This window comes from Cannabis sativa, chromosome 2 (assembly GCF_029168945.1).
Source record: "Cannabis sativa cultivar Pink pepper isolate KNU-18-1 chromosome 2, ASM2916894v1, whole genome shotgun sequence".
Lineage (NCBI taxonomy): Eukaryota > Viridiplantae > Streptophyta > Magnoliopsida > Rosales > Cannabaceae > Cannabis > Cannabis sativa.
In genome coordinates this window covers 63,022,997-63,045,126 of record NC_083602.1, presented here as the reverse complement: position 1 = coordinate 63,045,126, position 22,130 = coordinate 63,022,997, and the positions used below count along the sequence as shown (strand labels likewise).

Below are 22,130 nucleotides of genomic sequence, written 5' to 3'. Positions count from 1 at the left end.
CAATTACATCAAAATAAACACATCAATTATTATGCTAAGTTTCTTTTATTATTTATTATTCCATAAATATTAAATAATATCAAAAAAATTGCTTGCGTTTTGTATTTTAATGACATTTTGTATAAGATTTTGTATATGTACAATAATTTATTGTACATATAAAATATGTATAAATAATTACATTCAAAGAGCACATCAATTAACTGCAATAGTTAAAAAAAATCTTTAAATATCGAAATCTCAAGCCTATTTCAAAAATTAAAAAAAAAATACATTATTTAAATAAAAAAATTAAATATACATATATTGCACTTAACATCACTTAATTAAATTTAATTAAAAAAATTAATTATACGTGCATTGCACGTAACATTAACCTGGTATATATATATATATGCATCATGTGTTATATAACATATTAAAAGGTCATGCCAAAAAATATTTTTTTTTGTGATAGTATGGTTAGAATAAAAAGTAATTTTATTGCATATTTGATATTGGTGTAATACTAAGTTGTACAATTATAATTGGAGATAGCCTAAGTCTTTATTTTTTTTTTTTTGAAAGGTAAAATCAATTTTTATTAACCTTCGAAATCAGTTACCAAAGTAGGCAACAACTCAGTTGAAATATTTTCCATACTGAAGGTACAATCAGGATAAAATAAAGATGCTCTGGCAAACTCATGAGCAACTCTATTAGCTGACCGCTTAACAAAACAAAAATAGACATTATTCAAACTAGCCAACATGGCTTTGCAATCTTGGATCACACATCCAAAATGAGAAGACAAGATAGTCGAGTTCCGCAAAGCTTGTACAACCACTAAGCAATCCGTCTCGACCCAAGCTTCATTGTAAATTTGGTCTTTGATCCAACTTAGAGCTTCCCGAAAGCTCAGAGCTTCAGCAATGGACGGAGCAATATTACCAATGTGTAATTTGGTACGGCATTCGATAAGCATACCATGATGGTCACGAACCACCAAGGCACTTCCAAATCGGTTTTGTCCTTCAAAGATAGCAGCATCTACATTGATCTTGATACTATTAACCTGAGGTTTAATCCAACGCTCCATCCCATCATAGTCTTGAAGATCAGACCATAATGACTCAATTTGAGTTTTTTGAGCGTATTTCCATTGATCAAGATAGCTTTTAGCAGAGGCGACTATGGCTGAAAAATTAAACGATTTCCCTTGCCATACAACATCATTTCTCGCTCCCCAAACTGCCCAACACAGAGCAGCAGCCAGGCCTTGTTTTTCAGCTATCAAATGCGTGAAAACAGACACGCACCAGTCCAGGAAAATGCCTCCTGCTGCAGTCACGGTAGTGCCAATGCCTACCCAGATAGCCTAAGTCTTAGGTTTTTCAAACTTCAAGAAAATTGCATTTAGTTAGAGCATCTCCAATGCAAACAATTCTAAAAGTTGCCACAAAATTCCACATTATTCCAAAATATAATATTTTTTTGTCTCTCATCCACATCATTTTTGGCCACTTACTACTAAAAATTACTCCAACACTTAACAACTCTAATGGCACGTTTACTATACAGTATTCAGAATTGGAATAAATTAAATGAGAAATGTAACGGAATAAATGAAATATAATCGGAATCAATATTTGTAATATGTTGTTCACTAAATTTTTTTGGAAATGGAATGGTAGTGATTTATATTGTTTACTATCTTAGGAAATATAATCGGAATGCTTAAATTGACTAAATTGCCCTTTTGAGTTAAACTATATTATATGGTAGTTATTTTGTAAGACATATTTTAAAGGATAAAATTGTCATTATATATTTAATATTAAAAAATAAAATAAAAATAATTAAAATCCATTACCCTTAATGGCATTCCTTACAAAATTATTGAGGAAAGTTCTCCCTTATTTAATCAAGTTCTCCCTTTCCTAATTTTAATAATGTAAGTAAATAAATGTAAGGGAATGATTATCTTATCATTGATTCCCATTACTTATTAGTAAGGGCTATTTTCAAAAATATGGGAAAAATTATTAAGGTTATGATAAATATGGCATAAAAAGTAAATGCCACTAAATATGGCATTATCTAACCAATCAAACTAAAAATATGGTTTTTTTCATATAAAACATTAAAAAAAATCTGAATTTAAAATTCATAAAAAATAAAAACTTAATTAAATTACCATAAAAAATATTAAAATTCCCTTCATATTTATTTTTTTTAAAAAAATAAAACAAATAAAACTATAGTGATCGCCGAAGTTGTCACTCATGCCGGAAAAGTCACCAGAGTTTACTGACTGCACCGGAAAAGTCGTCGGAGTAGCCGTCGGTGCCGAAAAGTCGCCGGAGTTTCTGCCGGCGCCAAAAAAGACGTCAGAATTAGCATTGTCCCTGGAAAAATCACCAAGAAACTTTTCCGATGACAATGCCAAGTCCGACGACTATTCTGGAGTTTGATGTCGGTGTCGGAAAAGTCGCTGAAGTAATTACCGGTGTCAGAAAAATCACCGGAGTTATTACCAGCGTAAAAAAAGTCGTCTGAATTGGTATTGTCGCCAGCAAAATCACTAGAAAAATCACCAAGAAAGTGGTTTTTTCATCAAGAAACTGGTTTCTTCACCAAAAAAGTGGTTTCTTCATCAAGGAACTAATTTTGTTACACAACAATAATAAAGATTATGAAAACAAAATAAAAATGATATACACTGAAAATAATTGAAACTAGTTTCATAAATCAACCAAATAGAGAAAAAAAAATACAAAAAAAATTACCAAAAAACTGGTTTCTTCATCAAGAAATTGGTTTCTTGATGAAGAAAAAAAACCAGTTTCTTGGTGATTTTTCCGGCGACAATGCCAATTCAGACGAATTTCCCAGAGTTTACTGTCAGTACTGAAAAAGTCACCGGAGTAGCTGTCGGTGTATTAGTCGTCAGAGTTGCTACCAACGCCAGAAAAGTCGTCAGAATTGCCATTGTCGTCAGAGAAATCACTAGAAAAATCACCAAAAAACTGGTTTCTTCATCAAGAAACCAGAAACCAGTTTCTTGGTAATCTTTCCGGCGACTATGCCAATTTTGATGACTTTTCCGAAGTTTGCTGTCGGTGCCGGAAAAATCGTCGGAGTAGCTGCTAGCGTTAGAAAAGTCGTCAGAATTGGCATTGTCAACGGAAAAATCAAGAAACCGGTTTCTAAGAAACCAGAAACCGGTTTCTTGGTATTTTTTCAGTGATTTTTTCAGCGACAATGCCAATTCCGACGAATTTTCGGCGCCGACAGCAACTCCAGCAACTTTTCCGGCACCGACCGCTACTCCAGCGACTTTTCCGGCACCGGCAGCAAACTCCGGTGACTTTTCCGGCATCAATAACAAATAAAACTTCCTAAACAAATAAAAACATTAAATATGGGATTTAAAAACCTAATTACATATTTATGGCATATCAAATACCATAAAAAGAACTAAAAATAATAATAAAAAAATACCATATAAATTGGTCAAACTTAAATGTGTCATATTTATCATAAGAACTTTTAAAATCCCATAATAAGTGTAATTTCCTCTATTAGTAAACATGCTATAAAAGTTACTCCTATGGTCCCACACACTATATTTATCTTCAATATTTACCTTAATTTTTTTAATATATATATATATATATATAAAATATTGAGGGATAAGTTGAAAAATACCTCTTTTTTTATACGTTAATCAAAAATACCCTCATATTATATTTTTTAAAAATAGATCCACTTTTTTGAGTGGGTTACCCAATATACCTTTATTATCTACTTAAGTCTAGTATATAATTTGCATTAACCTAAGGGGTTTAATGGGAATAGCATCTATAAAAGTGAATATATCTTAAAGAATATAAAAATAGAGGTAAAAATTAAAATAAGTAAAGTAAAATGGGTATACCATGTAATTTTTTCAAATATTGACCCCATGACCCAAGACCGATGCCCCTATATAGCAGTTGGAGTAGTCAAGCTTTTTTCCTCCAATGCATTAGCTACTCTTCTTAGTAGCTATACCCCTGACAAAGACAGATGGGCAACTAGAATAAAGGCAGTATTAATGGAGCTGCTCTTAGGGGTGACAAAATAGATCAGACACAATAACATGATTCAAAATCCGCACAAGATAAACGAGTTTGGATTTCTCTTAAATGGGTTTGGATCATTCTCGAGTTGACATGACTAACCCGTTTATTAAACAATTTATTTTCGAGTTGACACACCTAACCAGAAAATGACACGACAATGACCTATTTAAAAGTATTTACTCTTATAATTATTATATTTTTTGCATATAAATTGTATTAAGTTAGTTAAATAGGACATGAACATGTTCAACGACTTATAAATGTGTCATAAAACAATTGTAAACATGTTCTTACTTGCATAAACATATTAATGAGTTGATAAGTTGATCACAATTTAGTGTGATCTTTTTTAATATAAACAGTTTAAATGGGTCGGGTCGAGTCAACCCATTTATAAAGAGGTTTGGTTTAGATTTTAGCTTTCGACATGGTTAATAAATGAATCAGGTTTAAGTTTGACATTTACTAGTAATTCCTATGTCTCGATAAAACATGGACACAACCCATGAATACAAATTGCCACCTCTACATCCAATCCATATGAAGGCTAAGTTTATCTAATAATACAATGGATCAAATTTTAGACCAAATCTATTATACTCGGCCCATTAGTGACCAAATTATCAGCACCAAATCTATTATACTTGGCCCATTAGTGACCAAATTATCAGCAAAAATAATTAAAGTTAAGGGATTTTCGCTGCATAAGTATTCAAAATTTTGAGTTTGTAACCGCCATAACTCTATTCTTTTTAGCGATATTAATATCCAATTACTCCGAAAAAAGAATCTATTGATACTCTCTCAATTGGTTGGACTTCTTTATAGTTTACAATTTTGTCATGATATTTATCAAATAGAACATTTAAAATTTATTTTGAGAAGTTTCCAAAGAATACATGAAATTATCCCAAATATCTATGTCAACGTTTGTTATTTATATAAAGAGACAATGTCAATTGATATTGATATTTTGTTTCATGTTTGCAGTCAATAAAAATTACCACATATTTCTATATTATGAATACAACTCACCTCCTATGAATTGGAAATAACTCAATTGGCAGAAAGCAAAAGTGCATACATGTAACTGTGTCTTAAAATACAAACAAAAATAGTGTCAACATTGTGTGTATTTTATGTGTGTAAAATAAATATTTACCTAGCATTGCTGAAAAAAAATGACTTGTAATTTAGATGGAAGGAACTTTGAACACATTGCAAGATTAACGGTGAAAAATAACCAATTATTGCTTATGGATACAGAAAACAAAGAAGAAAAAATGGTGTTTACAGATATTTAAGAATGAATTATTTACAAGAATGAGATAAGGTGAGTAACCTTGCATTATGTGGGGTAATAAAAAGATGTCTAACTGCAAAGTTGACGGCAGAACTCCTGGACCTGAGCCCTTGAAGGGTTATTATCTGATAACTGAAAAATGCTGCTTCTACCATTCCTTTCACATGTCATATTCATCTGATTTCCGAATTGGATCGTCTGAAATTACATGGTAAATAATGTGGACACACAATGAGAAATCAACACATTTTAACAATGTTCCTAAATAAAGGTGACCAAGCCAGATTGGGGGCCTTAAATTCTTTATAACTTCCTGCAAGGTAACTTAATGCTCTAGTCATGTTATTCCCAAAATCACTCAGCAAGATGTTAACCCCTCAAGCAGGGAACTTTACGAATGAACATTACACCACATAAAGAACAATATCACACAAAACTAGAGGCTAAAAAGAAAAACAAATGAGCAGCATGAGTTACCTCGCAAAATTCTTTTTGAGAGTTGCAGTTCCATCGAGCAGTAGGGACACAACTAAGATAATGACACCATGAACAACGCTGATTTACATTAACCCCTCGAAAGAGCATAATCAACCCAACAATGAATCTGAAAAATTACAAGCTTTTGGTTATAAGACATCAAATTTGTTGACATGCAAGAATAATTTAAATTCACAATCATGTATTGACTAATCTCTCAAACTTGGAAATTATGCCATGCTATACATTCCCAAAAAGATGAAGCAACCACTTCTATTTTCATCTCATTCAAATAACTATGCATTAAGGGACACATATTATGGTACTTCAATGGTGAGAGTGTTCTTTAGAAATGTGCTTTAAAAATTTTAAGATATGCCTTTTTAAAACAATTCGCTGGTAAGAAATGGAGTACGACATTACCCCACAATGAGAAGAACCAGAGAAAAAATCAACAGAGCATACTGATATGTCCTGTGTTTATTAATTGGAGTAGCAGTGCGGCCTTGGGAAGTAAATTTCTGGCTAATCCATCTGTACTGGGGCCTTACTAAAAATATAAATCCAAGCAGGAATCCAGACAAAAATCCACCAATATGAGCAAAGTTGTCAACATGTGGGAGGATTCCCACAGCTAAATTTACCACAATGATGAAAATGAGAGTCACCAATGCCGCCAACTGCCCAGTAAATATAACAATGTAAGATAATGTGGTTGTGAATATTGTCAAATACAATAAGGTGATATGCGTTAGGGGACAGTTTTATTTACCTTATTTGCATATAAAGTCCAATTTGTAATAAGCTCTGAAAGCATACCTCCTAGTAAACCAAAAAGTGCACCCGAGGCACCAACTGATATGCCACTTTGAATGAAAAGAGCTGATAGCAAACTGCCTCCAAAACCAGATATGATATAAAGCAATCCAATCCTTACTGCAAAAGAAGAAAAAAGAAATGAAAAGGTAGCTCAAACCTGTGAGCTAGAAAAGAAGCTATTCACTAAACCAATGAAGAAAAGAAATCATGTACACTGGGGGAGTCTTTCTTTCCTTTTTCACAGTTATTTATCATACAAAAATTTCTTCTTTATTTTGGACACTTCAATTTAATTTGAGTATACTTCTATGGCCAGAAAATGTATCCAAATGTTATGGGAAAGTAGAAAGAAGAATGATGGGTTGGGTTGAATCAAACTAGTTTAGATTTGTACATGGAATACCAAACCCAACTAAAACATTAACAACTTATATAATAAGAGCTAACCACCATGAAAATTTCAAAACACATCTATCTGAGAGATTAGATGCATACCAAACCCAAATTCTTGCTCAAGTCGAATACCAATGAAAAGAAGACTTAACATATTGGCAAGTAAATGGAAAACTCCAGCATGTAACCAAGCACAAGTGATCAAGCGCCATGCTTGGTGTTTATGGACCACTTTATCCACTTCTAGAGCACCCATCTTTTCTAATCTGTAAAGAGGTAAAAAAAATCATACGAACAAGAGGAAACAAAAAAAATTACAAGAGATTGATATAAGGAAAATTGCTACATTTCGCATTTACAGAACTTAAGGTGCTCGTCATGGTCTACCCTTTTAACAACTTTCCATTTAATCAATGACAAATATTTGAAAGATGAGTGATTTGAGAAGAGAAAAAGAAGAGGTCAACAGCATAATGCCATCATATGAAACTACTACAAAGTGATCTATTAGACTTATTTCATGTTAGACCTCCTTAGCAGAGTAGTGTAAGATACTTTGAAACCACTACAGTAATGAAGTTCAAGTATGAAACTAGATATGGCAAAACTCAAAACTCATGATCAATCCAAGTGAATGATGGTAAAAGGAAACAAGAGGATTCAATTGGACGTGTGGAAATAATATTCTGTGCACATAACAACAGTTCAAAATTCAAAGCGCGTTGCCGGAAATCCCCAAATATAAAAATTCTCAAAAGAACACTAATTTCTACTTTTGAAATATATAAAATCTCCAATACATTTATATTGGATTCAGAACTTCTGAGCTACATTTGTTTAAAAACTAGTTTAGCTTTACCGTTGGATTATTGACTTTCCAATGACAGATAAACATGGCAAGCTCTAGAACTTCAAAAGCTCATTGATCACTCAATCTCCAACTCACTAATCGAATAATGAAACAAATTACTTGCCATATTTAACATTCAACAAAGAGATCAGATCAACATTATTTTTCTCTAATCTCCATTAACACATTCATAAGTTCAATCACAACTTTCCAACAAAAATGAGGGATAATCAACAAAACCCATTTCTACAACAACCATATAAGCATTCCAAACGGTATAGATAAGATTATACACATGCAGATAGAGAAGGGCTTACGCAGAAGCAGAGGGACCCAGAAGTGGGTTTTCTTTCAGAGGCTGAAAGGAAAATCGCCCCAAGAATCGAGCCAAACAAGAAGTCGAATTCTTGGGGCAATCGTTAACGGACATGGTGACAGCAAACAAGACAATGTTGACCACCACAAACGACGGAACAAGCCAAGAGGTCCATCTCTTGAATGGCTTGTCCTCGCCGGAAGAGGCGGTGAGCCGAAACGGCGTCGCCGAAGGCCGAGAGGAAGTGTCAACCGGGGCAGGATGACCCACGTTGTCCCCGCGGCGTGGTCGGACCTTAATCTCTACGTGGTTCGCCGCTGGTGATGAAGGACTCCTCTCCATCCCGACCGTTGATTTCAAATATATAAAAACTTCAATGATTTTGATATCTTTCTCTACTCGATGCAAAAATTATTAAAGATTTAATAGGTTTTTTTCTTTTGGATATAATTTGGATTACATGTACATTTTTTGTGTTGTTTTGGTTTTGGAGGGTAACATTTTACCTACTGAATCGGCTTCAAATGTTTTCATATATTGCTTTGTTGTGTAAAATAATCATCTTTTTTTATGTTTTAAGTTGCTCTTCTTATACTTCATACCATTTGGTAGTATACTAGTATTTGTTTTTATTCTCAACTTTATTAGATCACCAAATTCTTCAAGTTGGAGTGACTAGATTGGCTGTGGTTTACAATTCCTTTAGTTGATCTATAGTTTAACATATATATATAGGGATATGATTTTGTTCCGTGATGTACTTTCACGGAATGTATTCCGTGGTACATTAGATGGGTCTCAAAGTACATTAAATGAGTGTCAGGGTACGTTTCTACTTTTTACCCCTAATTACCTCTAGATCAATCTCAGCCGTTCAGATCAAATAACTCCCTCATCTGACGGCTGCCGTACATTACGGATTGTAATCCGTGAATGTACAATAACGGGACAAAATCATATCCCTATATATATATAGTATTAATTATTATTTACTATTGTTCTAACTATGTATATGAATATATTCTTTATTATTTTGACAATTTTCTAGTCACTATGAGGAGCAACTCCTTTAGTTTAAAATATTAAGTTGCACGTAACAGGAAAACAATTAAACAGAACTTCAAAATAAGCATATCATATTAGTAGCATCGAAAAGTTCATTTATTGATTTACTTTATATATATATATTAAATGAAAAATCTACATCTATATTTAATTATGGGAAATCAACAAATGTAATGATCCAATTACATTATCAAAGTATTGTTTATTTCGTTAGTTGGCGATTGGTTACTTACCATTAATATTATATGGGTGGGTGTGAGTTACTTTAATAATATGGTGGTGGGTTAGGGAGTTATGGTTAACCATTTTTGTGAATAAGTGAACTATACTAACTACAATATACAATTACAACTGTTTTCTTTTCTTTTTCTTTCTTTGTTTACAAGTAAAGTATTTCACCCCAAAACGGAACTAACAATTATCCCAACCCAATATGTCTTTCTCTAATAAGAAATAATAAGGGGATTTATGTTTATACCCATAAAATTATAATTACACCTCAAAAATAGTTACATAATTAGTCTTTTGTAAAATGACCAAATAAATATTTTTTTTTAATTTTTTTTAATTTATTTTTTAATAAGTACACCCACTAATTAAAATTAAATAATGGTTGCTAATGGAAAATCTTTCAAAAAAAAAATAAAAAATAAAAAGAACTAATCGTTAATGGATACTATACTCTACCCTTTGTTGCTACTAATTATTTAATATTTACCTATTCCATTTGGTTTTCCCAGTGCATTATTAATAGATTTTACTTTCATACAAAAAATGAAAAAATATTCATACAACTACAAATTTCAATCACTTCGAGATTAATTATCCAATAGAGTATCATATTAGAACTGATATCTCGTAATATTTTAACCAAAAACCTGATTTGAATATTTCTATTAGTGCAAAAATGAGATCAAAATTAAAGAAGAAGAGAAGCCTGAGAACAAGAACGCAAATGTCTTTGAGGGTTTTTTTTAAAAAATAATGTAAAAGAAAAATTTTAGGGTGTACAAACAACGTTTGGTAAAGGGAGTGAGGTGTGGTTATAAAAAAATAATTAGTAAACAGGTCGCAGTTTGCGTGCGTGCAGTGGTTTATAAAAAATTTAAATTACATATTATGAATAATTGAACAATTAAATCATATCAAATAATTTTAAATATATTTTTCAAGTATAATATTAAAAATAATGTATATAAGGAACTTTAAGGTTATATTTGGAAAGATTTTTGTGAAGAAAAAAAGTGAGAAAAGGGTAGGAAATATGGTGAAAAAAAAATCATATTTGGTATGGAAAGAAAGATTGAAAAACACTCAATTCAACAAAAATTTTCATATCAAGTTTAAAAAATTGATTTATTTTTTTGTTCTCTACACTTTTTTTTGGGAAATTTGATTTACTGTGCATTATTTACACCCAAATTAAAATGTTATACCTAAGTATACTAAAATTGGGCAAATAGGTATAGTTTTCCCTAAACCTCAAAATATCCCTCCCACTTTTCTCAACCCTCTATCTCTACCTCCTTTCTCTCTCAAATCCACCCTAAACCCACGAGCAACCCCACCGTCCACCGCCCTTTTCCCCTACCACAACGTCCTCCTCCGTCGGACCGCACCGCACGGCGATCGTCTACACCCATCGCCCCTACCCACGACGTCCTCCTCCGCCGCACCGCACCCACTGCCGATCGACGAGGAACACCACGAAAACTGACCGAACACCACCGAACACCACGACTAAGAAAATCAAACCCATCTCGACCAAACCACCACCACCCAATGTCGGCAAAGGTAAGATCTCGTGTCTTTGGATTTTTTGAATTTTTTAATTATTGATTTAGGTTTAAAATGCATTTTATTGATAGATTTAGGATCTATGATTTAGTGTGTGATTTAAGGTGTGATTTTTTGGCTCTGTTTAGAGTGTGATTTAGGATTGATTCATCCGGGAAGATGAAGGTCCGATGTCAGGCCTAATGTGGGCCCGATAGTCGGCCCGATGGTCCGCCCGATGGGGTCATTAGGACCCGATGTTGAGCCCGATGGGGTAGGACCAATGGTGATTGATTTTTTTCCCTTGATGAGCCTGATGTAAGGCCCGATGGCCCTTTTGTTTTTTTAATTTTTAGGCCCGATATTGGGCACAATAGGGCCCGATATTGGGCACGATAGGGCCCGATATATGGGCCTGATGGCCCTTTATTTTTTTTTTAATTTTTAGGCCCGATGTTGGGCACGATTGTTGGGTTTTGTGCCCTAAATAAAACTCATTTCAATATAATCAGATTTACTTATTAATAAAGATCAGAAATAACATTTTATGTTGCATGGTTCACATGATTTATTTCATGAATTATATGTATATAATGTATGAATTCTTTTTAAGTCCAGAAAATATGAATTTGTTAATGATTATAGTGTTGTCAGCACAGTGGAATATAATCTTAATTATATGTTCGAAAGTTTATTTCCTGATTTGTCAGAACACTGGATTTAGACTGACATGGTATAATCAGCGATAGGTATTCTTACACCTTGGAAAAGTGTTATGTCATTTCCAGGACATTGGCAAAGTTTAGCATTATCGGATGTATGGAGTATACATCGGAAGGGACCGATATTGAACTTTGATTAGATATATTAAAACTTACCGTAATATCTATTCAATTCAATATCACCTGTTGATCCTATATCAAATGATCTTAATCCTGATATGGTTAGGTTCGATCTCAAGAGTATTATACATGTTCTTTGATTTGTTAGTTAAGCCTACTTTTGAGTCAGGGTGATACGTACATTTTGGGAACATGATAGTATAATTGAGTGGGAGAGCTATCATAAATATGGAATCTATAACTTTTATAGGAATTTAGAAGTGAAACGATGATATCCTTCGAGCTTGGCTAAACAGAAATAAATGGTGGAGATCTCATTTCACTTTGCTGAAATATCATTTATACGGAGCTAAGTGTTTTAAGGATAAAATACATTGAAGGTGTAACGGTAACTTAGTGCCTTTTCAATGTAGATCATCTATTAGAGGGTCATTGATCACATTACGATTATAACAATGGATAACTAATGACGTGTCTATATCATGGAACATATAGAGCGTTCTATATGACTGAGACTGCAATTCCAAGTTCTAAGAGTGGATTCAATAAGGAATTAATAAGTTAGGGAATTTACTTGGTAAATTCGGTTCAACTTATTGGAAGCTCGGTTATATGGCCGACCACTTTGCTTCCCTTTTATCATTTTATTTTTCATTTTTGAATGCCAAGTAATTCAACCTTAACCATGTGTGGTATTCTATAAATAGAAGGTAAAGGCTTCAGGTTTCATACAGAATTAGATCTCATTTTTTTCAGAGTGAATTCCTGAACCACCACTTTGCTCTCTCTTTTCTTCTCTGTTTTTCGAAATTCCTTTGAGTGATGAGTAGTGCCCACACACATCAAGTGGTACCTCAATCATAGTATGTAAGAGTATGGAAAATCAACCATCAAAAAAGGAGAGAAAGAGATCCAGATTCAGATCTTGATAATGCTCTGCTACAGAAAGGAATTAAGGGCTAGAGATCTGAATGGAAGGATGTTAGAATTTATTTTACCAGGATCTTAGATCTACTCACAAGTATGTTGTTTAACACCCTAAATATGAACTTTCTAAAACGATAAATAAACAGATATAAAGTTAAGAAAACCTTACATTGATGGCAGCGGAATTAATGTCTCCTTCCACTCAGATCTCTAACCCTTGTATCCTTTCTGTCGCAGAGTATTATCAAGATCTGAGCCCGAATGACCTTCTCTTTGTGTGTGATCCTTCACAGTCTTCCAATCTATGATTGAGGTACCACTTGCTGTGTGTGGGCACTTACTCTATCACTAAGGTTCGAAATTTATGAAGAAGAAAAGAGAGAGGGTAGGTTTTGGCTATAGAGAGAAAGGGAAGGCTCAGTTTTCTGAAAAAAGAATTTTCCGACAAAAAAGGTTATTCAAACTTATGAAAACTTATTAGTTGACTGAGCCATCACTTTCTATTTATAAGCAACTACTAGGTTTAGGTTAGGAATTATTTGGCATTAAAATAATGAAAATATCAATTTGAAAAACTATCCCAAGTGGCCGGCCATGGTGTGTAATGGGCCTTACTTAGATTTTGCAGTTTTCACAAATTTTATTTCTATTTTCTCAAAAACGCCAATTTTCCAATTCTAACCTTTTAAATGCCAAAACTAATTATTTAATAACTAAAATAGATTATTAAATAATATTGTCATTTAATTTAATTATTAATTAGACATATAAAGTCTATTAATAAATAAATAAACCTAGAATCTCTTTTCTTTACAATTTCACCCCTGCTTAGTGAAAATTCACAAATCAGACATAGTCTAACTTTAGAATTATAATTGATTAATCACAAATCAATTATTGAGTCTTACAAGCAGTATAGTCTCAACTAGAATGGGGACCATGGATCTATATGTTGAGCTTCCAATAAGTGAACCGAATTTACTAAGTAAATCCCTACTTATTAATTCTTCGTTGAATCCACTCTTAGAACTTAGAATTGCACTCTCAGACTTATATAGAACATATTTTATGTTCCACGATATAAATATGCTATCTCATTTAACCATTGTTATAATCTTATTGTGATCAAAGATCCTCTATATAGATCATTTACATCGAGATGGGATAATTTTACCGTTCTCACCCCTCAACGTATTTTGCCCCTTAAAATACTTAGCTACCTGTAAATGATGTTTAGTGATCTAAGAATTAGTCACTTAAACAAGAACTCATCCATTTACTTCTATTTAGCTAAGCTCGAAGTGAATCATCACTTGACTTCTATACACCAGTAGAAGCTATAGATTCTATATTTATGTTCAGCACTCCCACTCAATCATACTATCATGTTTCCAAAATATACGTATCACCCTGACCCAAAAGTAGGCTTAACTAATAAATCAAAGAACATGAATAGTACTCCTGAGTTGAGCCTTAGCATATCAGGATTTAGATTCTTTTAATCTTAAGATCAACTACTGATATTGACTTGGAAATATATAACGGTAAGTTTATAATATCTTAACTAAGTTGCAATATCGGTCCAGTCCAATGTATACTCCATACATTCGAAACTAGTATACTTTACCAATGTCCTAGAAAGAACATAGAACTTACTCCAAGTGTAAGTACACATCATCGCTGATTATCACATTAGTGTAAATCCAAAACACTGATGAAACAGGGACTTAGTCTTTTGATTCATGTGATCACAATCACATTCCATTGTGTTGACGATACTGTAATTGTGAATAAACATATGATCTGGACTTAACTGATTTTGTGTGTAAATGTAATAAACATATTAAACCATTAGCATGTAAAATTCATGCAAACATAAATCACTTCAAATTTTTTATATTGATTACTAATCAGATTGTAAAGGGTTTTATTTATGGCACAAAACCCAACAAACTCCCACTTGCACTAGCATAAAACAAACTGTGCAAATAAATCAATCTGATGTCTTGATCTTCAGATCAAGTGTAGTATATTTGAATCCACCCAAACTTCTGGAAACTAGTTCATAAATACATTTATGAAACATCCTTTATTATATGCTTTACTCATCAAGGGATGCTGAAATCCTTACTGTTTAAAGTACATCTGAATGAATAGAAGACATATCTCTCATATTTTAAAATATGGAATTTAGATAATACAGTGAAGACTTTTCTTCAGTAAAAATAACTTTCTGGTAATTTCGAATTTACAAAGTTATAAATATTTTCTGGTAGAGCTTGAATTATTATAAAATAATTCCTCCACCCCCAAAGTAACCACCATCTCATAATTCGAATGAGTTGGGGTAGACACAAGGATAACTGATATACAGTTCCTTAATATCTAACATATAGATCACTTTCATAAATCTTTTTTGAATATCTTCTAATGTTTTTTATTTGATTACATCTCAGATAGCTCCCACTCAATAGCAGATGTCTGGTTAAATAATACTTTTAACCTCTTTATTGTTTGGAGAGTTATCTAGTTGTGACTTATTGTATTAGTCTGAAACTTTAAGTTTCTTTTAAGACTAAATCATCAACATAGCATACTAGTATTTGAAGTGAAAAATACTTGCCAGAGATTAAGTAATCAAAATCAAGATACCATAAAATGTTATGAGGATTAAGAATTCTTTGCTCAAGTCATTCGAATAGACTGAACTAGAATTCTATTATCTTATTCTCATAATTCTGATAAGTTATATCTATCCACATGAATGGTTAGATTTGCTTTTCAGTAGTGTTCTTAAGTTCCTATCACAAGTGTCAACCTAATGAAGATGGGTAAAGAATTTTAAAATTCTCCCACTCAATTAAGGTAGTGTGATACATTATCAAAGAACTTTTATAGGTATCAATTTTTACTACAACAGTAAAACTAAATTGGAACATACAATCAAGATCAAGGATTTATATTTATAATAGCTAAGTCATCATATTACTTCCATGTTTAAAGAAAATATGTGTTACATAAGGTATTGTGGAGTAAACTCCACCCCTAAGTTTATAGAGATTATGATCCACCCCTAAAGGTTGTAAAGATCATGATTCTCTAAGTGTGATAGAGATTATGTGGAGTTGAATACAATCTAGAGTTCATTAGATATAAAAGATCGTTGAACTGCATAGTTTTCTTAACTTTTCTCCACCCCTATCAGATCAAAAGATCCTTTTATTAAACAAATTCTCAATAATTGTATTAGAATTAACAATTATTAATAAACATAGAAATAATTTTTAGTGTTTATTTAATATAACTCTATGAAGAGTTGTAAATATTATAGAATTTGCATCAATAATAAAAACACTTACACATACAAACATATAAATATAATGTGGTAATTGTGGTTGAAGATAAAGTAAATGAAGCTCAATCTCATAAATTGCAATTTGTTTGAAATAGAAAATAAAATAAGCTTTATTAATAAAAAAAAAAGTATTGCAATAATATGAGAAAAACAGGGATAAAAATCCCTAACTAAGATTCGAAATCCAAATTGTCTTTAAACTAAAAAAATTAATTCAAAAAATAGATAAATGAGCTTCATCTTCATCTTGGACGATCTTCACCCTTTGTCCAGCTTTCTGATCCAACTCATGAAGATAGCATCTGAGTTCAAGTAGCTTGGCCTATAAGAAGAAGAAACAAATAAACAAAGTTAGTCCAGAATCAATATTCCAATTAGATAATAATTCACTAAAACTCTTAAAGTTTATATAAAGAAATACCTTGTTTCTTTGCAAGAAGTTTAGGAGATTGGGGTTTCCAATGACCTTTCTCATTGCAGTAGAAACACTTTCCTTTGAGTGCATCACCAGAAGTAGCAGCCTTTTTGTTTTTCATGGCTTTGGCACGCTTCTTGGTGTTTCTTCACTTCTTCTTTGATTTGGATTTAGAAGCAGAGGCAACATTTGCCTCAAGTTTGACCGTCCAATTACCATTCCCAGAATTTTGAGGCTTATTCCCTTTCTTCTTGGGGCCTCCAATCAAATTTTCATATGTCTGAAGGTCATTGACTAACTCATGAAAGTCTATGTCCTTTTTATTCATGACATAATTTGATGTATAGGACAGAAATGCTGGAGTCAGACTAGTCAAGATAAGGCTTACTTGAGTAGTGTGATCCATTTCAGCACCATGATCCTGGGCTTCTTGGAAATAACTTGCCATGAGGAGAACATGATCACGCACGTTTTGATGGGGTTCCATCCATGCATTGATGTATTTCTTAGTCGCGTCAAAGCGAGACTGAAGAGATGCCCTACCGAATAGCTCAGTTAACTTCGTCATTACTTCAGCAGCCTTTTCGGTTTTAGAAAACCGAGTTTTAAGGGTGTCAACCTGTTGGAAATTATTTTACTAGGATCTAGATTTACTAACAAGTATGTTTGATTAACATCCTAATATGAATTCTAAAACAATGAAAATAAACACATATAAAGTTAGAAAACCTTACAGTGGGTGCAGCGGAATAATATGACTCCTTCCGTTCAGATCTCTAGCCCTTGATTCCTTTCTGTAGCAGAGCATCACCAAGATCTGAACCTGGATCTTCTTTTTGTTGGAAGTTATTTTACCAGGAACTTAGATCTACTCACAAGTATGTTGATTTAACAACCTAAATATGAACTTCTAAAACGATGGAAAATTAAACACATAAAAGTATCAGAAATCTTACATTGGGTGCAGCGGAATATATGTCTCCTCCCACTCAGATCTCTAACCCTTGATTCCTTTCTGTAGCAGAGTATAATCAAGATCTGAGCCCGATAGTCCTTCTTTGTTGTTTCTGAATTCTACACAGCCTTCCTCACTATGATTGAGGTATTACTTGATGTGTGTGGGCACTACTCTAACACTTATAGATTTCGAAACAGTGAAGGAATAGAGAGAGAGAGAGAGGGTGGCGGCTCAGAGAGAATTTTCAGAGAGAAAATTCTGTCAGAATAATGTTGTGAAAGTGTTGTTGGAAACTGAAGCCTTTGCCTTCTATTTATAGAAGACCACCCAGAGCTATGATTGAATTAATTGACATTTAAAATTGAAAAAATCAAAGAGAGAAGGAAGCTTAAGTGGCCGGCCTAGGCATTGTGGAAACAAGGCTTGCCACTTTTCCAACTTTCCTTTTCCTACATTGATAGTTTCCTGTTTTGTCAAAAACTGCCAATTCCTTTGTTCAACCACATAAATGTCAAATCTAATTATTTAATAATTATCAAATAATATATTGTCATTTATTTTATTAATAATAAAACTAATTAAAGTTTCCTAATTAATAAATATGCCCTTCAAAATCTCTATTTACTGTTTTGCCCTTAATAAGTGATAAATCTCAAATAGACACAGTCTATCTTGAGAATTATAACTGGTTAATTAAAATCAATTAAATGAGCCTTACAAGTAATATTATCTCAACTAGTGGGGGGACCATGGGTCTATATATCTGATCTTCCAATAAGCAGATCTAGAATTTACTACTTAAATTCACTGACTTATTAATTCTTCGTTGAATCCACACATAGAAGTCAGAATTGCACTCTCACTATATAGAATGCTCTATATGTTCCACCATATAGACACATCATTAGTTATCCATTGTTATAATCCTAATGTGATCAATGATCCTCTATATGGATGATTTACACTATAAAGGGACTAAATTACTGTAACACCCTACAATGTATTTTATCCTTAAAACACTTAACCCTGTATAAATGATATTTCAACTAAGTGAAATGAGTACTCAATCATTTATCTCGTTTGGTTAAGCTCGAAGGAAATCACCCTTTGCTTACTATTCGCTAGATAAAAGCTATAGATTCCATATTTATGTTAGCGCTCCCACTCAATCGTACTACCGTGTTCCCAAAATGTATGTATTGCCCTGACCAAGAATTAGGCTTATCTAACAAATCAAAGAACACGAATAACACTCTCGAGATTGAGCCTAACCATATCAGGATTTCGATCATGTGATCTAGGATCAACTTAGTGATATTGAATTGAATAGATATATACGGTAAGTTTCATAAATCTATTTCAAAGTTCAATATCGGTCCATTCCAATGCATACTCCATGCTCCAACCTGAGCTTTACTTTAACCTATGTTCTGGAAAGAACATAGCATTTCTCCAAATGCAAGTAAACTCTGTTGTAGATTGTCATATCAGTAAAACCCAGTGTTTTGATAAATCTAGGAATACTTTATTCACATAGTCATGTTTACTTTCCACTGTGTTGACAACACAATAAACATGATCAAGTATGTGAAAGGGGTTTGGATGAATTTATAAATCAAATAGACAAACAATTGATTAAGTGAACCAAAACATACACAAATGAATGAAAAATAGTTCTGTTACTTTATTGACATTGAATAATCTGGATTACATTGAAATAGAGTTTTATTTAGGGCATAAAACCCAACACTTTTCTCCTTCTTTGATGCAGATTTTCCATAGTCTTACATACTATGATTGAGGTACCACTTGATGTGTGTGGGCACTACTCATCTCACAAGGATTTCGAAATTTTTCTCTCTTAATTTCGTGGCTTTTAAGCATACAAAGACATGGAAGAGAAGAGAACAAAGGTTGCTTTATATAGGGAAAAGGGAGAGCACAACTTTCCAGATAAGCAGTTTCCTCTTTTACTGTGTAATTGATTAACTGCCTTATTTAGTGTGATTCACCACTTTCCTATTATTGCTAGGCTTTGATTAGCAATTACATGGCAATTAAAATTGAAAATAATAATTGGGGTGGCCGGCCATAGGGTGAAATGGGCCTCACTTGGATTTTGCAGTTTCCTCAATTTTATTTTTATTTCTCCAAAAATGCCATTTTTCCAATTCTAATCATTTAAATGCCAAAACTAATTATTTAATAAATAAAATAGATTATTAAATAATATTGTCATTTAAAATAATTATTAATTAGATATGCAAAGTCTCTCAATTAATAATTAAACCTAGAAACCCTTTTATTTACGATTTCATCCTTACTAAGTGAGAATTCATAAAGTAGACATAGTCTAAACTTTAGAATTATAATTGATTAATTAATATCAATTAACTGAGTCTTACAGGCAGTATGGTCTCAACTAGTATGGGGACCATGGGTCTATATAACCGAGCTTCCAATAAGTTGAACCGAATTTACCAAGTAAATTCCCTAACTTATTAATTCCTCATTGAATCCACACTTAGAACTTGGAATTGCACTCTCAGTCATATAGAACGCTCTATATGTTCCATGATATAGACACGTCATTAGTTATCCATTGTTATAACCATAATGTGATCAATGATCCTCTATATAGATGATCTACATTGAAAAGATACTACTATTACCGCTACACCTTCAATGTATTTTATCCTTAAAACACTTAACCCTGTATAAATGATATTTTAGCTAAGTGAAATGAGATCTCCACCATTTATCTTCGTTTGGTTAAGCTCGAAGGAAATCATCCTTTACTTTCTATTTGCCAAATAGAAGCTATAGATTCCATATTTATGTTAGCGCTCCCACTCAATTGCATTACCGTGTTCCCAAAATGTAGGTATCACCCTGACCCAAAAGTAGGCTTAACTAACAAATTAAAGAACACGAGTAACACTCTTGAGATTGAACCTAACCATATCAGGATTAAGATCATTTGATCTAGGATCAACAGGTGATATTGAATTGAATAGATATTACGGTAAATTTTAATATATCTAATCAAAGTTCAATATCGGTCCCTTCCGATGTATACTCCATACATCCGATACTGGTAAACTTTGCCAATGTCCTGGAAAGGACAGAACACTTTTCCAAGGTGTAAGAATACCTATCGCTGATTATACCATGTCAGTCTAAATCCAGTGTTCTGACAAATCAGGGAATAAACTTTTGAACATATAATTAAGATTATATTCCACTGTACTGACAACACTATAATCATAACAAATTCATATGTTCTGGACTTAAAAAGAATTCATGCATTATATACATATAATCATGAAATAAATCATGTGAACCATGCAACATAAAATGTTATTTCTGATCTTTATTAATAAGTAAATCTGATTATATGAAATGAGTTTTATTTGTGGCATAAAACCCAACACAACCATGCTGGAAAGCATAAAGTATAGAGCTTTGTCATTTGCTTTCTGCCAACGCTCATACTTTTCTTTCACAGCTTTGGATGCATTGTCGCCCGGCACTTCAGTTAACACAAACAAGGCACTTTCTCCTATGAGAGCAATATTAATGTTCTCATTCCATTTTGGAAAGTTAGATCCATTTAGCTTATTTTCGGTCAAGGGTGATAACATGAAATTCATCATGGTTATAAGGATACTACAAAATAATAAATAGAAATCAATAATGGTTTAACACAAAATCCAATTCAGAAATTATAAGCACATAGCATGTAGGAATGATAAGAGAAAATACTAAAAAAAAATGCAATCCTAAATAATTTCTAAGGTTTTCAACAAACTAATATCAGTGTCCTGTTTAGGCGAGAGTCAAAGCTACCATCCATTGAATAGAGTTGTCAGCTCATGTAAAATGTTAAACATTCTAGCAAGCTTTTATTCGATCAAGATTGGAATCCAGCGTTGTCCCGTTTAGGCGAGAGACAAGGCTATTCTATCTTATGAGCTTCTACCATTGTTTCATATTTTGCAAGTCAAATACGGTCGCCACCATTAGGGTGATCCATACCATATAAAACACTTACAAAGCTACTTATCTTTCGAGATTAAACGGTGCGAACTTGCTAATGAACGTTCCTCCATTAGGGAGGATTACTTACTAAAACAAATGCTATGTAAAACCAACAATGGAGATTGAATATCTTAATAATAATAAAGCTCATTCTTTAAAATGTATTTTCTTTATTATTTTAATAAAATATATTCATCAAATATCGAATTTAGAATTAAAATTCTAAATAAGAATTTAATTTAATATTTATAAAATTATACTTAGATGGTGATTGAAATAAATTGAATTACTATCATCTTAGTAGTAATTTTGATATATAAATATTAAGAAAATTAATTTAAGTTGTATTAATTTAAATTAATTTGCAACTTAAAATAAATTTTCCTGAGAATATATTTATTGTATTTTGAAAAAGAAAGTATAAAACTTTATTTTCGAAATACTTAATAATAAATACTTAGAAAAAAAATACTTCAAGAAAAAATAT

General features: G+C 32.4%; 2 protein-coding genes across 2 annotated transcripts; both read right to left on the bottom strand.

Annotated features, from left to right (window-relative positions):
• Positions 1-583: 583 nt before the first annotated feature.
• LOC133034435 (uncharacterized) lies at positions 584-1,451 on the bottom strand. Its single transcript, XM_061109522.1, has 2 exons — positions 1,394-1,451; positions 584-1,269 (listed from the first exon to the last, which is right to left on the bottom strand). The coding sequence occupies exons 1-2, from the start codon at positions 1,449-1,451 to the stop codon at positions 584-586; spliced, it is 744 nt and encodes a 247-aa protein (XP_060965505.1).
• Positions 1,452-5,298: 3,847 nt separating this feature from the next.
• LOC115718465 (RHOMBOID-like protein 2) lies at positions 5,299-8,874 on the bottom strand. The gene is made up of 6 exons (XM_030647249.2): positions 8,266-8,874; positions 7,201-7,364; positions 6,659-6,822; positions 6,310-6,566; positions 5,887-6,013; positions 5,299-5,607 (listed from the first exon to the last, which is right to left on the bottom strand). Exons 1-6 carry the CDS (start codon positions 8,604-8,606, stop codon positions 5,479-5,481), a joined length of 1,182 nt encoding a protein of 393 aa, XP_030503109.2. The 5' UTR covers positions 8,607-8,874; the 3' UTR covers positions 5,299-5,478.
• Between the last annotated feature and the right edge of the window lie 13,256 nt (positions 8,875-22,130).

Bases quoted from the DNA above. Each gene is read 5' to 3' on its own strand.
- LOC115718465 (XM_030647249.2), bottom strand. From the start codon at position 8,606: ATGGAGAGGAGTCCTTCATCACCAGCGGCGAACCACGTAGAGATTAAG. The intron at 6,823-7,200 runs GTATGCATCTAA...CTTCTTTTGCAG, and splicing joins TGAGCAAGAATTTGGGTTTG to TAAGGATTGGATTGCTTTAT. The intron at 6,567-6,658 runs GTAAATAAAACT...TTTACTGGGCAG, and splicing joins GGACTTTATATGCAAATAAG to TTGGCGGCATTGGTGACTCT.
- LOC133034435 (XM_061109522.1), bottom strand. From the start codon at position 1,451: ATGTGGAATTTTGTGGCAACTTTTAGAATTGTTTGCATTGGAGATGCT. The intron at 1,270-1,393 runs GCAATTTTCTTG...CGCATTTGATAG, and splicing joins TGGAGATGCTCTAACTAAAT to CTGAAAAACAAGGCCTGGCT.